We start from the raw sequence: 19,757 nt of genomic DNA, 5'->3' as shown, positions 1-19,757 counted from the left end.
CTGCTATTGTTTGACTTGTCTGGTAACATGGACTTAATATCACCACTCTACGGGGTTAGTATCACCACTCAGTGATTCAAGACTGGATGGTCAAAGGCATTAGAGACGGATGGACGGCCATTATTTGGATTCGCGCGCCGTATATAGTATTTGTTGACTATTTATAGATCAACAACGATTATCTTAAGAGGTCAAGATTACCTCTATGGGCCAGCCTCTGAGTCTCATGTCACCGACAAACTTGATGTGGAGTGGTTTGGTTCCGTGATCGGCTTGCTCACTACAGCAGAAAACAGTATTTGTGAATGAACTCAAACTGGTGTTGTGCCGTTAAAAGTCAGGAAAGGTGTTTCTAGTCATCATCGTCGTATATTAACTTTGAGATTGCGGAAGGAGTTGAAATGCTGCAGCCATATGAATTTCCTACGTAATTGAGCGAAATGGTAGCCAAAGGTAGATTCGAATTATCATACGATACAAAAAAATCGGGTTTCCTGCTATGAAGAACAAAGGGGAAAAAAAAACCCTCCAAAACCATGCAGGCAGGAATTGAGATGGAAGTATACCATGTACGAACTGGAAATCTCATGAACATGAATGGTTCGGTTCTCTGTCGTTCAAATAAGGTCGCAGACACTGCAACATTGTGGACACTATAATGGATTGTCATTCTTCACATATGGTTTGACGAAATATTTTCTTACAAAACTTGTCTTTTTTGCTCATACAACAATGGATCTGGAGTAGAAGGAGAGGAGCCATCGGGAAATTAACCCAAAAATCAGACGCGATATCAACTGGACGAACAGCAATATGCGCGTTTCGTTTTGCGGAGCCGAGAATAGCCATCTTGGCGGCGATCTTTTCTTGGCTCTTCCTTTACCTAAATTCGCACCACCTTGATTAGGTAGCCAATGAGAATTTCTCTTGCCAAAGGTAACACCGATCATTCAGGTCGGGCATATCATTTCCCATACAGGCCAGCCTCGAACCTGTTGACTACTAGGTAGGTAGGTAGGTAGGCTGCTGCGCCTGACAATTGTTGCTAATAACGGCAGCATTAACAGCTTGGTAGTCGCACAAAGGACTCCCATGCCTTGTCATGTCAGTACCGTCGACATACATGCAATCCAATCAATCGATCAATCAGCATTGGGTCGTTCAACCCCGACCCCGCACGGATATGCTATCGCGCAGCTCTTGGCAGCGGTCGATTACACGGTACCGGGATGGTAAAGCAAGGGCATGGATGATTGGAGGTCTTTTTGCTGTTACTTGCAGGATTCATCACCTGGAGGCTTGGTCAAAACTTCTCAAACCATACCAAGATACCAAGTAATTGAGTGGTGCTTAACACCTTCCAAATCTGACACTCCATTACCTGAGGCCAAGGCAAGTGGCATACCAAGAACAGCAGGCACGGGAGGCGAGAAAAAATGAAAAAGCTTACTCGCTGCCACGGCGCCTTATCAGTTAGCGGGCTTGTCGGGCAAAACGTGCTCGCTTTCTTTGTCTGGATTTCTTGCCAACGATTCGAGGTTGGTCTAGGCACTCTTGTCAGAGTGAAGTGAGCATCTTGGTGTTTGCTTAGGTGCCTGTCTTATCAACTCACCTACCTTAACTATTTATTCAAATATCGACTGATCAATTTAACCAAGATCCCAGCCTAAGCTATTCCACGCCTCATACAACGTTCCATCATGGCAGTTCCAGGACCTGGATGGGTGCTATACATCTTACATCAGAGCAGTGATAGGTGGTACAACCACTATCTATCAAAAATACCCATAAAACCTCTCTCTTGGCACTTTCTCACGCGACGACCCTTTCATGTTCTTTTGGGCAAAGATTCCGATTTCGATTGCAGTTCCATGTTCGCCAAGCTGCAAGAATGTAACCCACTCCACCCAAAACCAGTGCTTCAGTGATACGGCAAGCGGCAACCGGGTGGCGGGTATGGTATTGGCGGGTAGTACAGCATATGGTACAAAACCCTTCGACGTAGCTGTCTTCATTCCATCTGCCATTTTATTTCCTGGGATCCTCTTGATCTGCATGAGCCCAGAAGCAAAGAGAGACGTCGTTATCAGATCTGGACAAGGCGACTTCCTAACCAATACTTTATCAAAGTGAGCCAGTGCAGTGCACATAAAGCAGATCGTCTTGCAACAATGTCGACCGCTCCGGAGCTCGACTTGGCCGAGGCGGCCAGGGCGCATGCGCCTAGCATGGCCAAAGAAGGCATGACGACTAGGGGATCAACCGAGTCCCTCAGGGCCGCCGATGGCGAGATTTATCCCACAGACGAGGAGTTCGCGACTCTCCGCCGTGTTCATGGCAAAGTCAGCTGGCTGATCTACACTATTGGATTGGTTGAGATGTGCGAACGTTTTGCGTACTACGGTACCACCGCTGTCTGTAAGTGCTGATTTGGATGCTGAAAAACGTGTACTGGTAAATCACTTGTATATCTACCTCAGGTGGATTTATATGCTAACTTCCATACCTTCCTCTTTGCCGCAGTCGTCAACTTCATTGCCTATCCTCTCCCTGAAGGCTCCACTACTGGTGCTGGAGGTACCGACAGGCAAGCTGGTGCCTTGGGTCTTGGTCAACAGGCATCCACGTCTCTAACACTCTTCAACGCATTTTGGTCCTACTTCATGCCGCTTCTGGGTGGTTACCTTGCCGATACTTACTGGGGCCGTTTTATGACCATCCAATATGCCATTGTCCTCGCCACCATCGGTCACATCTTGATCATCGTGGCTGCTATCCCCTCCGTTATCACCAACCCCAGCGGTGCCCTCGGGGCCTTCATCGTCGGCATTCTCTTCTTCGGCACTGGTGTCGGTTGGTTCAAGGCCAACATCTCTCCGCTGATCGCTGAGCAGTACGAAATGCAACACCCCCGCGCCGTCATCCAGACTTTACCTTCTGGCGAGCGTGTCATTGTTGACCCTGTCGTCACAATTTCCAGGTATGCTGCTGTTGAAGAAAGAAAAAAAAGAAATCCGAGTCTCGACAACGCTAACAAATAATTGAATTTTCAGAATCTACATGCGTTACTACTTCTTGGTCAACGTCGGTGCACTGGTTGGACAGATCAGCATGGTGTACGCCGAGAAATATGTTGGCTTCTGGCTGTCTTACTTGCTCCCCACCCTGTTGTTTTTCCTTTGCCCCATTATCATGGTTATCAGCCGCAAGAGCTATGCTAAGCGCCCCCCTACCGGGTCTGTTCTCGGCAACATGGCCAAGCTTGTTGCATTCGGCATCAAGAAGGGTTCCATCACAGAGTTGAACAAGGACGTCTTCTGGGACCGTATCAAGCCCAGCCGTGTTACTGGTGCTGACCGACCCAAGTTCATGGACACAATCGACGACGCTTGGGTTGACGAGGTTCGCCGAGGCTTGTCTGCCTGCTATGTCTTTGCCTTTTTGCCCATCTTCTGGCTGGCATACAACCAAATGAGCAACAACATGATCAACCAGGCCGCCACAATGCGTCTCGATGGCATTCCGAACGATGTCGTCACCAACCTGAACCCATTTTCGCTTCTCATTTTGATTCCCATCTGCGACAAGCTGATTTACCCGGCCCTCGCCAAAGCTGGCCTCCGCTTCACTCCCATCAAGAAGATTGCGTTGGGATTTGTTTCGGCTGCACTTTCAATGGTAATTGCTGCCATCATCCAGCACTTTATCTATGTCAAGTCTCCCTGCGGCTACAGCGCCTCGGAGTGTATCGACCCACCCAACCCCCCTGACATGAGTGTCTGGATTCAAACGCCCGCCTACGTTTTGATTGCTCTGTCAGAGGTTTTTGCATCTATCACTGGTCTTGAGTACGCCTTCACCAAGGCACCGCGGAACATGAGGGGAATGGTTACTGGTGTTTTCTGGTAAGTTTGTTTTTATCGTCCTCCGAGTTTTCGCTAAAGAGAAGACGCAGAGTCTGACCGTATTACCATCAGGCTCGTCAACTCAATCAGCGCCGCCCTCGGCTTTGCATTTGTCGGACTTGCTACCGATCCACTTCTCGTCTGGCTGTACACCACTGTTGCTATCGTGAGTGCGGTTGGTGGCATTGCTTTCTGGTTCTGCTTCCGCAAGCTTGACAAGCAGGAGGATGAGCTTAACGCCCTTCCCGAATCGAACTACAAGGGCCGCCACCATGATGGTCCCATGGACGTTGAGAAGAGGGTTATGGAAGATGAAGCCGCAACAGCCGCGCCTGCTGCTAAATCTGCCCCTGCCCCTGCCCCTGCCCCTGCAACCGGTACTGCATCTGAGGCGGCTGCCGATGTCGATGCCGTGACCCCCGTGGAGGCCGACAGCACCGAGAAGCGCCAATAGCAGACCCGATGACGTTGCATTTCGAAGTTGGACGGTCTTGATTGACTTCCCTCTTTGACTTCGTTTCTCTTTTTGCTTTTTATCTGGGGCCTGAACACTCGTAATCTCCCGGGGGTGACATTTCGGGCCTTGACTGTTATCAGTCTAGTGTCTTTGACCTGGCACGTTCATTGTTGAAAAAGGTTTCTGCTTGCTTGAGAATTATACCCAAATACCCAATATTTACCAAAGTTTTGTTTGACTGCTCCTTCGTTCTCTGCTTGACTATTTCTCTAGGATTGCTTGCTTATGACGCTCCCCTCCAGTGCTTCCTTGAAACTGGTGCGCTTCACTTTCACTGGACCCTTGATCTGATCAATCCTACCTGATTGAACATTGCAAACTGAATGGAGCGTCCCTGGTCTGTTAAGGCTAGAACGATTCTCGGGACACGAGCCAGATGCATCACGCAGCCCTTTGTGCAAGGGTCCACGTCTCACTATAAATGCAAGATTGACTATGGATCACTATCTCCGAGCATCTCGACAGCCCTTTAGCCTGTCACGCCAAAGTGGAGGGGGACCCAACCCAATTTACTCATTTTGTTTCGGACAGGCCTTGTACTCGATCTGTTGAGAAAACAAACAGCCCCATCTGATTATTTGAAAGTAGGTAGTGACCGCTCGAACCGCCGAAGAGACTGTTGAACAGTAACCGAATATGGAAAAAAATACGTATCTCCTGGGAGCCACCGGATTCCAGCTGGAAGTGCGGGCACCAGCAACGCAGTACTTCGACTCAAGGGTTCTCCCAAGCCGCTTGGCCAGACGCTAGCGCAGGTACGACCCGATCCCGGCAATCTCAAGAACGGCCATTGCTGACCCACTAGGGCCACGACTGGCGGTTTCAAACCATACCGTTGATTATCCCATCTAGACCTAGAGGCTGGTGCCCACTGTACTTCTCCCCAACCTTGCCGCTAAAGAGTTCCACCCCGGGAAGGGCATGCGTTCGGATTTTAACTTGATTACGGCCTGGCCGCCGAGGTGAGATTTTTCTTTGTGCCAGGATTGGAGGGGGAAACCGAAGTCATCACTTTGGCCTGTTTTGCAGCGTCGCGCCAACATTGGAGCTAGAGGTTTTCTAGCGCCGGTTGGGTTATATTGCTTGCAGCGAACCGTGCCAAAATAACAAGATAGTTTGTTTACCCGCCGGCGAGATGCACTAACATCCTAATAATAGTCCATGTTCCTCCTCAGTCCTCTGCAGGAGCGTAAGCTTCCTTTTGCAGCCTTGGAGGTGTTGTTCTTTTCTTGTTTTGCCTTTTTTTTCACACACCAATATCTTTGATCGTTGACTCTAGGATAACGAACTCGACTGGACCGGGATCCCAAAGCCGGGGATGATCTTCTAACGTCGACTGCAGTGCCGAGCACAAATCACCACACGTTTTCACGCCAAGATCGACGACGAAAAAAAAACCCCCCAGAATTGACACAAACAAGAAAAAATGGAGGATAGGGGTGGTGAGATATTTCTGGTGGCGGTTATTTTTCTTGGGCTGTGCTGGTCCGCAGTCCTACTGCGGGGTTACTGTCGGGCTTGGGTGATAAGATCTCTTGGAATCGATGACCAGCTTATGATCTTGACTCTGGTGAGTACGAAAGTTCCTGAAACATGAGTCTCTTGATAAAAACGGAAGCCATGGTGGATCCTGGCGAAGATGAAGGTCAGGCCACCTGGGACGGTATAGACCTTAACTGACCCTTCCATGTGCTTATTATGGGCTAGGTCATATTCACTTGTTACCTTGGAGTACAGATCCAAGCGGTTCATTATGGCGCTGGCCAACACAAAATTGATCTTGATCCGCAAAACTATTCCAGCGCGATGGAGGTCAGTTGTTCTCGGGTCTTTCAACATGTGGATGGTGAATTCCAATGCTGACTCTGAATATCTTCTTTACCCACCAGCTCATGTATGTGTCGCAGATTCTCTACATTGCAAGCACATGTATACTCAAAATCTCGGTCGGCTTCTTTCTCCTGCGAATCTCGGTCAAGCCTTGTCACATCTGGGCCGTGCGAATACTCATGCTAGTCAGTCTGCTGTTTGGAGTCAGCTACCTGATGGTCGTCGCAATGCAGTGCCTGCCGGTCTCAGTCTTTTGGGAGATCTCGCCTCGCGATCCATACCAATGTCTACCTCAAAATGTGCTCCTAGTCTTGACATACTGCGGCTCTGTCATCAACGGCCTGACGGATTGGGGATTCGGTATTCTACCTTTTTTTATCGTCTGGTCCCTCAGCTTACCGTTGAAGTCTCGCATCATGGTTATCGCGATCCTCTCATTCGCCATGGTTGGATGCTCGGCAACAATCGTGCGTGCCATTCACGTCCCGCGCCTGCTGGACGCAGATGACTTTTTGTACACCACTGCCGACGTGGCAATCTGGTCGACCGTCGAGCCCGGCATCGGCATCACGGCCGCCTCCATTGCGACCTTGCGCCCGCTGTGGGAACTCGTCTGCTTTCGCTTGGGACTGCGGTCGGAAGGACCCCGGGCGACGCTCTGGCTGGACAAGCTCCCTGATGACAAGACCGGGGGACTTGAGGCCGCGCCGGGAGGGAAAAGTGTCGACAACAAGTTGTCGATTTGTTCGGGCGGCCAGGGCGAGCCTGATGATAAGTTGGTCGTCAAAGTTGATGCGGCGTCTTCTATCAACTTGGACGCCAAGGATAGGGCCAGCGAATCGTCCAACAAGAACTACACGCATTATATATCGTCTTCATCGAACGATGGCAGCGAGGATTTAGCCGTGGCTAATACGAGCAAAGAAAGGACCCCCAAGGGCAACGATTCTGAGGGCAAACGGAAGCGCTTCCTTTTTGCATCCCCCTCCATGCTCGGGTTGCAGGTTGTGCCTCAGGGCGTAATGTTGGACACCGCCATCCATCCACATCGCAGGAGCGTGGCCGCGAAAAGCTATAGCGCACAAATGGATGATGTGTATGAGGATATGGTTCATCAGATGAGCGACGCTTTTGGCAACATGGCGTCCAGGCCGGGTTCGGTTGCCATTCCGGTAAGACTTGGATGATTAAAACTGTTGATACAAGTGCATTTATAAGAAGAAGGAAAGGCTGACATAAAACCAAACCTGCTCATCAAACAGCGCGATACTTTGAGTACCGCACAAACTCAAGAGGATCACGATGACGACGCCGGGTCCACCTACTCAGACACGCCCAGGCTGGACTGGAAAACACCTAGAATCTCACGCTTCTCTCTGGGTAGCTACTGGGCCGGACGGATCAGCTTCTGGGGAGGCGGCCGAAGCAGGCTGAGCAGGATCGACAGCTACGGAGCACCGCTGCAGAGGCGCGGCACGCATCGGTCCCAGCGGTCCCAGCGGTCGCAAAAATCACTGCGATCGCGGAACAACCTGAACCGCGAAAACAGCCACAGCAGCCGGCACCTGAAGCCCAGGAGAATGCCGAGCTGGACCAGCAGCAGGCGGTCCGCGGCGAGCATTACTACGGGTCCTCTCCCGCCGCCGCCGATCGAGCCGGTGCCGGAGATGCCTCTCCGATTCTTGAAAAAGACGGAGAGCAGTAAAGATGATGGTGATGATGGTGGCGGGGGTGGTAGTGTCAGGGATAGAGGCAAGATTTGAACGACGACAAGGCCGATTTTCACGATAATTAATTACTGGTCATTAAGCGGCGTTTGGGAAAATGGAACAAGAAAGGAGTCAAAATGGGACAACTTGCATTTTTATCATTTCATTTGTCTCTTTTGAGCGCATTGTATAACATAGTAGCGATTGTGCGCATAGCCAAATCAGAATTGAGATGTTTTTATCCAAACATTTGTGATTTTGATTATAGGAAGAAATGAAATTGGAAATGGAAGGATATCTGAACAGTGACAAGGTCCGATGAAATCGGAATTGGGTGTTACAGTGTGTGGGTGGCATCACGTGCTGTAAAAAACCACTTCAGGCAGTTGCAACAGCGCTCGCTTGCCCGTTTCTTGTGGAGTACAGTACGTGTACACCTAGTCCTGTAACTGACCTGAATAAAATCTTTCATTTCCTAACGACTGATAGCGGGTACAGACGACTCAATCACTTCACCTTCATTTCATACCTAGGTTAAGGTACATCTTCTAAGAAAACCATTCGACAAAAAGACCAGAAATGCGGCTAAACAGCTGTTGCCATGCTTCAGCCCTCCAGATTCACAATTCACTCACATTCGATCTTTACTACCTACCTAGTCATCAGCCTTACCGCATTCAGGCGCCAGTAATGACATAAATCTCTCCAGACGAGTCGCTCGAGACGTAGAGCCTGCCCTTGGCGTCAAAGGCCAACCCGACGGGCCTGAAGCACGCACCGGGGCAGACCCCGAAGTTTGTGTTCTCCATGACGGGGATGGACGCCGTCTTGCTGGTGGCGGCTTCCCTGGGCTGGCCCGTGGCGGGGTCAAAGTCGACGCGCATGACGCGGTACCCGTCGGCCGGGTTCCGGTTCCAGCTGCCGTGGAACGCAACGTAGGCCGACGTGGCGTTGGCGTTGAAGGCCACGTCGAGCGGCGCCGTGTGTGCGGGGAAGTGCAGGCGGCCCTTGGCGCGCCGCGCGCAGTCGCTGGCCTGCGGCACCCCGTCCGGCATGAACAGGTCGCCCACCTGCAGGTTGCTGCTGCCGAGCTGCTGCGTCTCCCACGCCGGCACGCACGACGGGTAGCCAAAGTTGAGACCCTTTTGCGCGTTGGACGTGTCGTTTAGGTTGCCGTGGTAGGCCAGCCGCTCGGCTGGGTTCTCGTTGTGCACGTCTCGGCCGCCCAGCCGGATGTCGTCCATTTGGTTTTCTACCGAGAACTGTTGGCTTGGTGTTAATATATTGAAAAAAATGGGCTCCTCGATTAGGACGAAAGGAACACCACTTACTACGTTGCCGCTGATTGGATCTTCGGCCATTCCCACCACGTTTCGCAAACCCCAGCCGAGTACCTCACCACCGGTAGTGTATTGTACCGGAGCTGCAGTAATTTGCTTGAGGCTGAACGTCTTGATCATGGACCGGCCAGCTGTCTGCGTGGTGGTTTGTGTATCGACGTTTGCCTGGGAGCCCCGAGCAACAAGGAGAACATCCGGGTTCTTCTTGGAGACCAGAATGGCTCGAGTTGGGTGTGTACCCTGGATGCTCATTCCTGTGATGATTGCCTTCCCAGTGCCGACAGTGCCGGCAGCCGCATTATACGGGAAAGCTGTCACGCTGGCCAAGCTAGAAGTGTACAAGGTCTTGCCGTCTGCGCTGAGATCGATGCCGTGGTTGGTCTGTGATGTTTTGTTAACCGACTTGACAAATCACATTATAGCTGGAAACAGAAGCGATATACTTACAGATTGGGCCGGAGTAAGTGCAGTGTTGGACGAGACGCAGACGTTGCCACCCTGCTCTGTCAAGACCAGACGTCGTACTGTTGCCGTGCCTCCTTCGGCGACCAGTAGATTCCCAGCGGAGTCGATCCGTATGTGACGGGGACTTTTCAGGCCCGTTGCGATGACGCGCACTTGGTAACCTGGACCCATCTTGGGCTGGAACCTGGACGTGACGGCAGCGCAGTTCTGGGCTGCCGCCTCCGCCACCACGAGCCACATCAGAGCCGCGCTAGAAATGAACGAATGCATTTTGAAGTCGAATCTTGAGCTGAGAGGCTGGACTATGAGGCTAGGGAGTCTGATCTTGCTTTGAAACGGATCAAAGCTTGAGGCTTTGCTCCAACGCAGTTCCACGAGAAGGGTTAGCAACTCGGAACTGGAACCCAATCAAGGGGGTGAGCCCACAGTTTATTCATTCGGCGTTCCAACCTATTTTTCACGCGTTATCATCAACCCCTTGCCACTATGTATTCAACGTCATTATTTGATTGCAAGGCTTTACTGCCGTTAGCGTCATTAATTGCGGAAGGTTGCATCGGGGAATCAAGTCCCGGAGGGTGTAGACGGGTTCCTCGATCCAGAGTCGGTGAATTCCTGAAACATGGTACCGCCCCGTCGTCGTCCTTCTGTGTGGGCAATGGCCGGGAAAATATAGAGATTAGCCAGCTGGTTAGGTCTTGGCATTATATCGCGGCAATATGGACAGTTGCACAGAATTTGGAGATCTGCCGTTCGGCATTGCTAACTGAGTCTGCAAGCGTGGCGATCAAAGCGGTGTTTTTTGGTACTGTCCATCGGCATCGGTCATGCCTCTTATCACTGATCACAAATAAGCCTGGCAGGTCCCGGCCGTCTCCAATGTGCCGGTCCCGGCGGACAAGATACTCATGGCGAGAGACTGATTATGGGCGTTCAAAAGAGCACAAAACATGCATGGAACGTCAGGTCCTGACTTTTCATATATATATATATATATATATATAAAAAGGGAAAGTCATCGTGTTAAAAGCAACTGATAGATCCTTGGAGATGTTTTGCCAAATTCAAACATGGCAAATCTAACCAGTTCTTGGCGATGCAAGGGTAACAGGGCTTCAATTTAGTCACAGGGTGGCTGGGATAGACCTCGAGTGTTTGTTGCCCGGCCTAAAGCTCAGCTGGCTTGGCCGGGTGCTCTCTTGTCAGACAGACGCAAGAGAAAGAAGACTGTACTCAACGAGAGAAATGGTTTTATCACTTCACTACTTGGAAGTCTGTCGACTTTTTGAAGAATTTACTCTCAATTTTTGTTCAGAATTCTTTCAATTGCGACAACCGCATATTGATTTAAATTTAAATCACTGATCTCATTCCAGAACTCACAATTTGAAACGAATGCGCCTAGGTCGCTCCTACAAATACTTATCTCTCACATCGCGGGGTTTTGTTTGCAATAGAGGAGGATCCTTTGGCTTAACTCAAAAACAATCAAGCTTTCGGCAATTCACACAAATGCCGCGGACTACTCGACAGACTAGATCCAAGGCGGTCACGGCAGCCTCGGCGAAAGCAAAAGCACTAGCCGCAACAATCGCCGCATCATCTGCTACGAATCCCACCACACCACCAGCCGTCACTCCGCCGCCGCCGCCGCCGACGCTGCTCTTCAGAGACGCGGCGGCGTGGGAGTCGTGGCTGGAGGAGAACCACAAAGGCACCGAGGGCCTCGGCGTTGTGTGGCTCAAGATCGGCAAGAAGAGCTGTCCGGAGCCGACGGTGACGTACGACGAGGCCGTCGAGCTGGCCCTGTGTTTTGGTTGGATAGACGGGCAGCGAAAGGCCCTGGACGAGCACTTCTTCATCCAGAGGTTTACCCCGCGCCGCAGGAAGAGCATCTGGTCCAAACGCAACGTCGCGAGGGTTGGGGTGCTAAAGAAGGCCGGGAGGATGCGTCCGGCGGGTCAGGTCGAAGTTGATGCCGCCATGGCTGACGGTCGGTGGGACAAGGCTTATTGATGGGGGAGGGGGGGTTGTTAAGATTTGTCTTGCTTACAAAAGTTGCGGGGTAGGCTACGATATGGGCTTATTCTGGGTCAATTTGGCTGTTTTTGCCAAAAGTAGTAAGTAAGGTACCTATGTAAGCTTCATGTAACATTGTTGCCTGGAAAGGCACTTGCCTGCCCAAGCAGATAAAAAATAAGTGAGCTTGCTCGTTCTATTGAATCCACTGATAACCCACTGATTAATCCAATCATGCTTTCAGCACCCTACAGGTGACATGCCAGTCTAGATTGGGTGGACTTATAAATATTTCCTGTGCAACCTACCTACTTTTATACTCACCTGCAAGAAAAGGTTCAACTTCCAACTTATTCTGGTTTGTGTTTCCTCTCGGAAAATTGGCAGCAAGCTAGCGAACAAATATCAAACACCAATCGCAACCAGTCGTCAACCTGAAGATGGCATCAAACTCGAAGCCCTTACTTGGCGATGTGCTCGTCACAGGAGGATGTGGCTTCCTGGGCTACTACATGGTCCGTCAGTTACTCGAAGACAGTGAATGTGGTGCTGTGCATGTGCTAGATCGTGATACCACCCACAACCGCATCGACGGCGCCAATTATGTCAAGGCTAGCATCACCGATGAGGAAAAAGTGCGGGCGCTCATCATCAATGAACTACGTCCGCGAGTCATTTTCCACTGTGCATCGCCCAACTTCAGCTACCCTACCCTCAGCGCAGGGACAAATGACCAGTATGTCAGCAACGTCAAGGGCACTGAGATACTGCTGAAGGCGGCAAAAGACAGCCCACACACGGAGGCATTTGTGTTCACATCGAGCGTGGATATGTACTCGGGCGCACCGCACAACAACGCCGACGAAACACAAGCCACCTGGAAGGATGACGACTGGAACCCCGGTGTCGACGCATATCGCCAGAGCAAAGCCATCGCGGCAAGGCGAGTGATCGTAGCAAACGCCAGCGATGGAACCGGGCCGGGCAAGCTCAAGACTACATGTCTTGCTTTGGCGCACATGTATGGCGTCCGCGACTCTCAGCTTACACGGGCCATGATCGACAATTACGCTGCAGAGGGCACGCCGCTCGTGATGATCGGCAAAGGTGAAAACATGGTCAGCGTCGTGTCTTCGGAGAATGCGGCAGCGGCGCATCTACTCGCGGCGAAAGCCCTACTGGACCCATCTCGTGCCAATGGCAAAGTCGCAGGGGAGACGTTCAACGTGGCCGAGGACCCGCCCATCTTGTTCTGGCACCACATGCGGACGCTCTGGAAAGCGGCTAGGGGAGAGGCCGCAGTGAAGCAGGCCTGGACGATGCCCGGGTGGGTGATGGAGTTGATTGCTTTTTGTGTCGAGTGGATGCTCCGCATCCTTACGCTTGGATTCGTGAGGCCGCCGACCATGCTCAGCAGGACATCCGTGAGCTACGTTTTGTACTCTCACACATATGATTCTCGCAAGCTGAGGGATGTGCTTGGATTCCACCCCAAGTCCTCAGACCACGACAAGATTGTTGATGAGGCGGTTAAGTGGGAGTTGCAGAGGAGGCAAGAGTTGAAGGGGAGGAAGCAGGAGTAGCGTAACACTGAGTGGGATACTTGGCTGTTTTTGCCCTCTGCAGTAACGTTTAGCAAACACATTAAATAAGAAGCCCTTGAATCACGGGTAGACAGGGGCATACAACACCGAGGTTAGGTGATCTAAGGCGGGCAGGTATGGGAATTAGGTACCTACCTACTATTCAGGGCTGGCAACGAGCAGAAATGAAAGGCACGGGTCCAATGAGAGCTGCAGGAGGGAATATCACGGCTTGCACCTTCCAATAAATGCAGAAACGCAACGATGAAAAGGTGGGTTCGGGCTGGCGCTAATTGTCCTTTTTCTCATTCTTGTGGTACATAAATCTAGATATTCAATCTCTGCTCCCTACTTAAAGTATCTTCAAGGCCTCCGTTTTCAACTTTAATTCTGCCGTGCTGTACCTTGTTACTGTCTCTCTATCCAAAAAGAAAGTAACAAAAACATACAACACCGAGGATTCCCCAATGGTCACCCACCTGAATACTAGTTCGGGCCTCACTTGGTACGGGAGCAAAAGCGTTGGATTCGGGATCCAACGTATCTGATAACGGATTCTTTTGCCTCCAGAAACGGTCGGCTTTGCTCCCCACACTCCCGCCAAACCACCGCTCGCTCTACCACCACCTGACGGTGAATATGCAGGCGTGTCGTTTGGGTAAGTCTGTGATCAACCAAAAACTACACATTATTACAAGGAATCGCAAACATACGGCTGACAGACCAATACATATGACCATATCCGCTGGAATATACGGGATCCCGTCCGAGCTGGCTCGAGGTTGGGTACAAGGTGAGTAATGACCCGTTTGTCAGGCATCCAGCTCACCATAAGTAGAGCTTGGTTTGCGTAGGTGGGATCGGAGATTTAATCCATCCTATCCACGCCAGAGAACAGAACGCTGTTCTGTTCTTCACTTCACATGCACAATGGGATCCTGAATTGGGGAGCGAAGAAGTTGTGCCCTATTTGGCCCTCGTCGCAGTAAAGGAACCAGATGGCCTGGGCGACACTGACTTCCGTGTCGCCATCGAATCCTTGGAAGTCAATCGCCCAGTCCACAATTCCAGCAAATCCCTGGCTTTCATAAAGGTTTCGGTGATATTGGTGTGAGAACGGAGACAGTTGCCGGCCGGGCAGCCGTCTATGGCGTATTTGGGTGCATAATCCCACTGGCCATGAAGGTCATAAGTCATGTAGACGATATAGTCGGCCACCTATGCCATTTCCCGAATGTGATATGCCTTGAGGTACCAGAACGATGCCGGAGCGCAGAACGAGCAGTAGACAGCTATCTTTGACACTGACTTTCCCCCCTGAAAGCCTACAGTATTCACGAAACCGCGTGCCAATATCGACTATCATCGACTAACGGGTTGCTTACAATCATTCTACGATTTCAAAAGCGGCTTGACAGGAGCGAGCCGTTCATATGGCTGAATGGTCTGCGTGAGTGACCGGAGGATAAAAATACCTCCTAATTCGAGAGTGAGGAAAATATCCCCGTGTACCCATGCTAACGGATAATTTTGTTATCGGATACCATAGCCGGCGCCGGGAAGACCGTGATCTTGCAGGTTGAGCACGATCGTATTTAAACAAGCTGGGGTTCTGTCATACTTGAGAAACTGACAACTGACATAATAACTTTCTTTTTACTTAGCTCATATGCCGTTGACGTCGCCGCTGTACACGTTTCGCATTGTGCGTCAAAGGGCCTCCTCGATGCACTAGTCTACTGAGACTTCCGCAATGAAGACTCCTACTCCCTCGATGAAGTTTCAGCATGTTCCACTCTGGCAAAACGCCCCCTGGAACTGACTTCTTTGGCCTCATCCACCAGCTGCCACAAAGGCTAAAGAATGAGCGTCTTCGTCACCAGTCGCAACCTGAATGGGATAGTAGTGTCCTGTCAAGCTGCTGTCGCATCCGCATTGAGGATAAAGTTCACGAGGTTGATAAGAATACAAAACTATACATCTAGAGCCGTCTTGAGTCAGATGAGAATTTTCGCTAGTTGCCACAGAGTGTAGTTTCTATGATTTCAGAATCTCTGATCGGGAAGTCTTCGGGAAATGAGTCTAAAGCCACCAAACTTTCCTTGGAAGCTTTGATTATATGAAGCTGACCATCTGAGTTCAACTCCACAGTACCCGCTGGGTAAAGTGTCAGATGGAAGATATCGCTGGGCTCCGACCAGTTAGCTAACTCAAGTACGCCACAATAGATAGGTGGCCGTACCATTTGCGCAAGGCTGGGGACAGAGACCGGCCGGTTTGCCAATGCTCTCGTCGACAAGTTTCTTTTGGCCGACAAGAGAGGCAACTTCATGGCCTGGGTCCAATTCCTTAATGTAGACTCGGACTTCAAGTGGAACATCTATCCCCGCCATGGGACGGCTCTCTACTACGTCGCATCATTTGGCGTCGGTGGCCATGTCGAGAGCCCTATTACAACAGCGCGACAAGGGCGGTACTAATACGGTCGCTGGCGGCCGACATCCCGATCTTGACGCGCCTGGCAGTCGCTTCGGCGGCACAGCACTCCACGCGGCGGCCATCCGGGCCACGTGGCCGACCCGGGACGGACCGACTTCAACGAGGCCACACCCATGCACAGCGCCGCGTCCCAGGGCGACGCCGAGGTCGTCTGGTTATTGTCGTCCACAGGTGCGCTGGTCCAGGGAACGCGCGACCAGACGAAGAGGCCGACGCCGCTCCAACGGCTCGGTTGAGCCGGCGTGATGAGGTGGCGGGCCTCATGGAGTCGTACATGGCCGCGGATGGCGAGCGACCATTACAACAAGGGGAGCCAGAAGAAGCAGTGAGCGCTGCCGCTGATTCTGTTGTCCACGAGCCCGAGCATGAGGAAGACATCAAGGACGATGCGGGCGAGTGGGGAGCAAGGGAGCTGCGTCGCGTGCTCTTTCTAGACGGAAAACATGGCCAGCCCTCCAGTGACGCCCTTCAAGTGGACTGCGCCGGCGGGAGCAAAATCCTTGCCAGACGCGCGTCCAAGGTCTGGCGGTAAGGTAACGACTAGTCCCCGGCTTTTATGAGTGGAGACACGGCCTTTCTTCGTCTCTCATAGTAGGGTGTGAACTCTCATCGTAGGGTACGAAGTGGGCGGTCGCCTTGTTCCATTGGGCGGGCTGTCATTCGTGCCCAAGACTGGTAAATGGAACTTAGTCGTAGGTGCTTGGGGACCTGAATATTAATGACTAGGTAGGTAAGTACTTTGGGTATGAATAAGAAAAATAGGATGCACCCTGGTTGCTGAAAATCGCCGATTCTGTATGATATATATTTGGCGCGACTTCAAGAAGCAATCAAAATCGCAGGACAACGACAGGTACTGAGATGGGGTACCACGTGGGACATCATGTGACCCGAAAACAGCTCCGTGCAGCGGTGGAGCTCTCTCGGCTCACGTCTCAAGGCTGATCTTCAAGGATGCAATCAGTCCGCAACTAGCAATCAAGAAACAGCAATTGACCACTAAAGCACAGTCAATTGCACCTCAAAATGGGACACCCAGTAGAAGAACCGCCTCGCAGTATGCTACCGACCGTTCTTTGCAAATCTTGACCGAGCTCGACCGCGTCGCCATAGCTTGTAGTGCGCGCATGCTAATGAACAACTGCGAACCAGAGGCGACCCGTGAGGAGATGCGTGATGCTATGCTCCCACTGGCATACCGAGACAACTGCGCGAACCTCCTGATCCCCCTCAACCGATGCCGCAAGGACACGTACTACCTGCCATGGAAGTGCGAGGTACGTCCACCAGCGCCCCCCGAGAATCCCTACTTCACCGAACCGTTCCGACGATTCCCCTTTCCCGCTACACTACTACTCTTCTCGGACGACTCAGAACTGCGTACGGCGACTAACATGATAAATCACAAATAGAATGAGAGGCACAGCTACGAGAAGTGCCAGTACGATGAGTTCAAGCTTCGGGTGAAGAAGATGGACGAGCTCCGCGAGGCCAAGGGCGGTGCCAGGAGCAACTAAGGATGACAGCCTGGGATGAGGATACGAGGAGAATGGCTGGGGTTGCGAATGAGCTTGCCCCCAGTGAGCGCTGTAAATATAACCTACGGGACGGGATAGACGGTCGCTTCAGGACGCCGCCTGCAATCCAAATATCGATTTGTCGGCACCAAAAAGTCACTACTGCAACGCAACGTGCGAGATGATGTGAAAGACGGACCCAGCTTGCCGCAGGCTAGCAAGTGTTTGCAACATCGCCTCGAAGGATATTCGAAATCCGTCCTTTCGAAGTCGGAAGAGTCGTTTTGTGCTGTCCAAGACTGCCTGGATAGTCAAGCTATTCTGTGAGTACTCATACCCCCGATTTGCTGTATGTCTTTGTGATGTGTGTTGAGCATAAAAAGCTGAAGCTTCCTGCCTTGGAAACTTTGCTAGCATCTTTCTGGTGTATGTGGCGGGAACTGAACCCAGGCAACGTCTATGGTCCCTTGATACTTCATCCCAAACAACCTTATTTTCACTGTGTCCTTTCCTTTGGTTTATTTCTTTGTGTTCTTCCAGTCATCAAGGTTTGGATTCCCGGTGAGGAAGATTGGGCGGTTTGTATTCTCAAGGCGAATCAAATTGCATCGATATGTTCAGAAATTTACCTAAAGCTCTATTCTGCTTGCCGCTTGCAGCGTATGAGCACATGCCAGCCAAATGCCTTTGACGCGTCACGTGGCAGTGATAAACAATACTACCGTCATTCTGTTAGGTAAGCAATTCATGGTCGCGCCTGGTTCTGTACGCCCACATTTAGAGGGGCAAAACCGGGAGTCAGACCACCCCGCGCCTTACAGCGCGACAACTGTGTCTTGACTTGACTTGCCCAGGCAATTTATCATTCAACCAACGCTTGTCGTTGAATTCCTTTGCACAAGCTAGCTACGTGGATCTCGACTATACAAGCCCAATAGTCATCCGTCAATATGCCTAAGAATAAGGGAAAGGTATACAAGCAACGTTCATGTCAAAAATTTCGGCTCTGATTTCGACCCGTGACTGACCATTTGTTTTTTTCTATGCGTAACAGGGAGGAAAGAACCGAAGGAGAGGAAAGAATGAGAACGACAACCTGAAGCGCGAGATGCCTCGCGTGACCATGGTCGACTCAGAGAACGAGCCCTGGAATGGTGTGTTTTGCTTGACACGCGATAGCCCTATCGATACCCACTCCCGAGACGATTGTTAACAAGTTGATTCCGCCCTTCTTCCAGAGTACGCCACCATAGTTTCAGCCAAGGGCGGTGGTAGCTTCAAGGGCATCTGCTACATCCACAAACAGCACATGGCCGACTTCAACGTGCCAACAAGCAGCGCTCCCGACAAGGAGGGCTTCTACGTCACTGAGAGGCATCTTCAGATCCGTGGAAAGCTCCGAAAGAAGCAATGGTACGAGGATACAGACCAAACTTGGAGATGCGCCTGGCGTATGGACACACGACTTGGGGCATTTCGCTGATTCAAGAATACAGGGTGCAAGCCGGTGACTTGGTCCTTATGCAGGTTTGGCCTAACGAGGTATGTGGCGATTCTTGATCCGGGCTTGAGATTTTCTGCGAACATTACTGACATGATAGCCGTGGGAAAGCGACACAAGGGCAGTATCGTCGAGCGCTACCCATCCGACGAGGCCAGAAAGATCAAGGAAGAGCGTAAGTGGTTTCCCAAGCAACGGGATATTTCTTTATTTACATAGTGCTAATACTTTATCAATATCAACAGACGAACTGCCGAGCTACGTCAGGATCAACGAGACGGATGTTGGAGGAGAGAACAGGGACGACGACGACGGTTTCGAGTTCGCTGAGGTTGCAGGAGAGGACTCTGACGAGGATTCATCAGACGACGGCAAGGGACCGATCGACATTGATGATATTTGAAAATGTACACGGAACACAGGCTCAAGGATTCGGAAGAATGATAGCTTCATCACTCGCACAGACTCTGAGACAAGTGGAAATTTGCACTCGATTTTGGTTGCTGTGTTTTGCCTTGAAAAAAAATCGGTATCGGCTCAATGCTAGGAACCGGGAGCAAGAGTGGATGGGAAAAGTTACAATTGAATGATAACAATTCTTACCCACATCGGCCACCACAAGCAATCAATATTGTCTTGCCTCCATTGTCAAATTAAAGATTGTAGATATAGTTATTGGTGTAGTTGTTGCCTTGATCTATTTCTAGCTTGCCTACCTAGACATCGACAGCTCATAGCCCCGTTGCCAGCCGTGTAGACCCTAGCCCCTGTCGTCATTGCACCCCACCAATGTGGGAAAAACAACCCCCGCCCCAAAGACTGGCGGTGCGGTTGCGGTTGGTAGGAGGCACGACTTACGTAGTAGTTTTGTT

General features: G+C 51.1%; 8 protein-coding genes across 8 annotated transcripts; 6 read left to right on the top strand and 2 right to left on the bottom strand.

Annotated features, from left to right (window-relative positions):
- The first annotated feature begins 1,603 nt into the window (after positions 1-1,603).
- On the top strand, positions 1,604-4,795 carry PgNI_01382 (uncharacterized protein). Its single transcript, XM_031121455.1, has 4 exons — positions 1,604-2,418; positions 2,524-2,980; positions 3,054-3,905; positions 3,978-4,795. Exons 1-4 carry the CDS (start codon positions 2,172-2,174, stop codon positions 4,357-4,359), a joined length of 1,938 nt encoding a protein of 645 aa, XP_030988183.1. The 5' UTR covers positions 1,604-2,171; the 3' UTR covers positions 4,360-4,795.
- Positions 4,796-5,076: 281 nt separating this feature from the next.
- Positions 5,077-8,172, top strand: PgNI_01381 (uncharacterized protein). Its single transcript, XM_031121454.1, has 6 exons — positions 5,077-5,384; positions 5,581-5,611; positions 5,702-5,992; positions 6,130-6,234; positions 6,312-7,424; positions 7,515-8,172. Exons 3-6 carry the CDS (start codon positions 5,849-5,851, stop codon positions 8,013-8,015), a joined length of 1,863 nt encoding a protein of 620 aa, XP_030988184.1. The 5' UTR covers positions 5,077-5,384; positions 5,581-5,611; positions 5,702-5,848; the 3' UTR covers positions 8,016-8,172.
- A 466-nt stretch (positions 8,173-8,638) lies between these two features.
- PgNI_01380 (uncharacterized protein) lies at positions 8,639-10,036 on the bottom strand (the record flags this gene model as incomplete). Its single annotated transcript, XM_031121453.1, has 3 exons — positions 8,639-9,223; positions 9,293-9,682; positions 9,749-10,036. The coding sequence occupies 3 exons, from the start codon at positions 10,034-10,036 to the stop codon at positions 8,639-8,641; spliced, it is 1,263 nt and encodes a 420-aa protein (XP_030988185.1).
- A 1,242-nt stretch (positions 10,037-11,278) lies between these two features.
- PgNI_01379 (uncharacterized protein) lies at positions 11,279-13,368 on the top strand (the record flags this gene model as incomplete). The annotated part of the gene is made up of 2 exons (XM_031121452.1): positions 11,279-11,759; positions 12,212-13,368. 2 exons carry the CDS (start codon positions 11,279-11,281, stop codon positions 13,366-13,368), a joined length of 1,638 nt encoding a protein of 545 aa, XP_030987252.1.
- Positions 13,369-15,382: 2,014 nt separating this feature from the next.
- Positions 15,383-16,656, bottom strand: PgNI_01377 (uncharacterized protein; the record flags this gene model as incomplete). The annotated part of the gene is made up of 2 exons (XM_031121450.1): positions 15,611-16,656; positions 15,383-15,525 (listed from the first exon to the last, which is right to left on the bottom strand). Exons 1-2 carry the CDS (start codon positions 15,759-15,761, stop codon positions 15,383-15,385), a joined length of 294 nt encoding a protein of 97 aa, XP_030987254.1. The 5' UTR covers positions 15,762-16,656.
- On the top strand, positions 15,760-16,399 carry PgNI_01378 (uncharacterized protein; the record flags this gene model as incomplete). Its single annotated transcript, XM_031121451.1, has 2 exons — positions 15,760-16,016; positions 16,039-16,399. The coding sequence occupies 2 exons, from the start codon at positions 15,760-15,762 to the stop codon at positions 16,397-16,399; spliced, it is 618 nt and encodes a 205-aa protein (XP_030987251.1).
- Positions 16,657-16,835: 179 nt separating the features above from the next.
- Positions 16,836-17,581, top strand: PgNI_01376 (uncharacterized protein). Its single transcript, XM_031121449.1, has 3 exons — positions 16,836-16,924; positions 17,020-17,144; positions 17,280-17,581. Exons 1-3 carry the CDS (start codon positions 16,894-16,896, stop codon positions 17,382-17,384), a joined length of 261 nt encoding a protein of 86 aa, XP_030987253.1. The 5' UTR covers positions 16,836-16,893; the 3' UTR covers positions 17,385-17,581.
- A 617-nt stretch (positions 17,582-18,198) lies between these two features.
- PgNI_01375 (uncharacterized protein) lies at positions 18,199-19,597 on the top strand. Its single transcript, XM_031121448.1, has 6 exons — positions 18,199-18,355; positions 18,439-18,538; positions 18,623-18,797; positions 18,881-18,926; positions 18,997-19,060; positions 19,131-19,597. The coding sequence occupies exons 1-6, from the start codon at positions 18,335-18,337 to the stop codon at positions 19,286-19,288; spliced, it is 564 nt and encodes a 187-aa protein (XP_030987256.1). The 5' UTR covers positions 18,199-18,334; the 3' UTR covers positions 19,289-19,597.
- Positions 19,598-19,757: the final 160 nt, after the last annotated feature.

The sequence above is a fragment of the Pyricularia grisea genome, assembly GCF_004355905.1.
Source record: "Pyricularia grisea strain NI907 chromosome Unknown Pyricularia_grisea_NI907_Scaffold_1, whole genome shotgun sequence".
NCBI lineage: Eukaryota > Fungi > Ascomycota > Sordariomycetes > Magnaporthales > Pyriculariaceae > Pyricularia > Pyricularia grisea.
The sequence above is the reverse complement of the archived record's forward strand: the minus strand, read 5'-3'. Positions and strand labels throughout refer to the sequence as shown.

Excerpts from the sequence above, each read along its gene's own strand:
- PgNI_01382 (XM_031121455.1), top strand. The coding sequence starts at position 2,172 with ATGTCGACCGCTCCGGAGCTCGACTTGGCCGAGGCGGCCAGGGCGCAT. Across the intron at positions 2,981-3,053 it reads CCTGTCGTCACAATTTCCAG|AATCTACATGCGTTACTACT; the intron begins GTATGCTGCTGT and ends TTGAATTTTCAG. Across the intron at positions 3,906-3,977 it reads ATGGTTACTGGTGTTTTCTG|GCTCGTCAACTCAATCAGCG; the intron begins GTAAGTTTGTTT and ends TATTACCATCAG.
- PgNI_01381 (XM_031121454.1), top strand. The coding sequence starts at position 5,849 with ATGGAGGATAGGGGTGGTGAGATATTTCTGGTGGCGGTTATTTTTCTT. Across the intron at positions 5,993-6,129 it reads AGCTTATGATCTTGACTCTG|GTCATATTCACTTGTTACCT; the intron begins GTGAGTACGAAA and ends ATTATGGGCTAG. Across the intron at positions 6,235-6,311 it reads ACTATTCCAGCGCGATGGAG|CTCATGTATGTGTCGCAGAT; the intron begins GTCAGTTGTTCT and ends TTTACCCACCAG.
- PgNI_01376 (XM_031121449.1), top strand. The coding sequence starts at position 16,894 with ATGGGACACCCAGTAGAAGAACCGCCTCGCA. Across the intron at positions 16,925-17,019 it reads AGTAGAAGAACCGCCTCGCA|AGGCGACCCGTGAGGAGATG; the intron begins GTATGCTACCGA and ends ACTGCGAACCAG. Across the intron at positions 17,145-17,279 it reads ACCTGCCATGGAAGTGCGAG|AATGAGAGGCACAGCTACGA; the intron begins GTACGTCCACCA and ends AATCACAAATAG.
- PgNI_01375 (XM_031121448.1), top strand. The coding sequence starts at position 18,335 with ATGCCTAAGAATAAGGGAAAG. Across the intron at positions 18,356-18,438 it reads TGCCTAAGAATAAGGGAAAG|GGAGGAAAGAACCGAAGGAG; the intron begins GTATACAAGCAA and ends TATGCGTAACAG. Across the intron at positions 18,539-18,622 it reads AGAGAACGAGCCCTGGAATG|AGTACGCCACCATAGTTTCA; the intron begins GTGTGTTTTGCT and ends CCCTTCTTCCAG.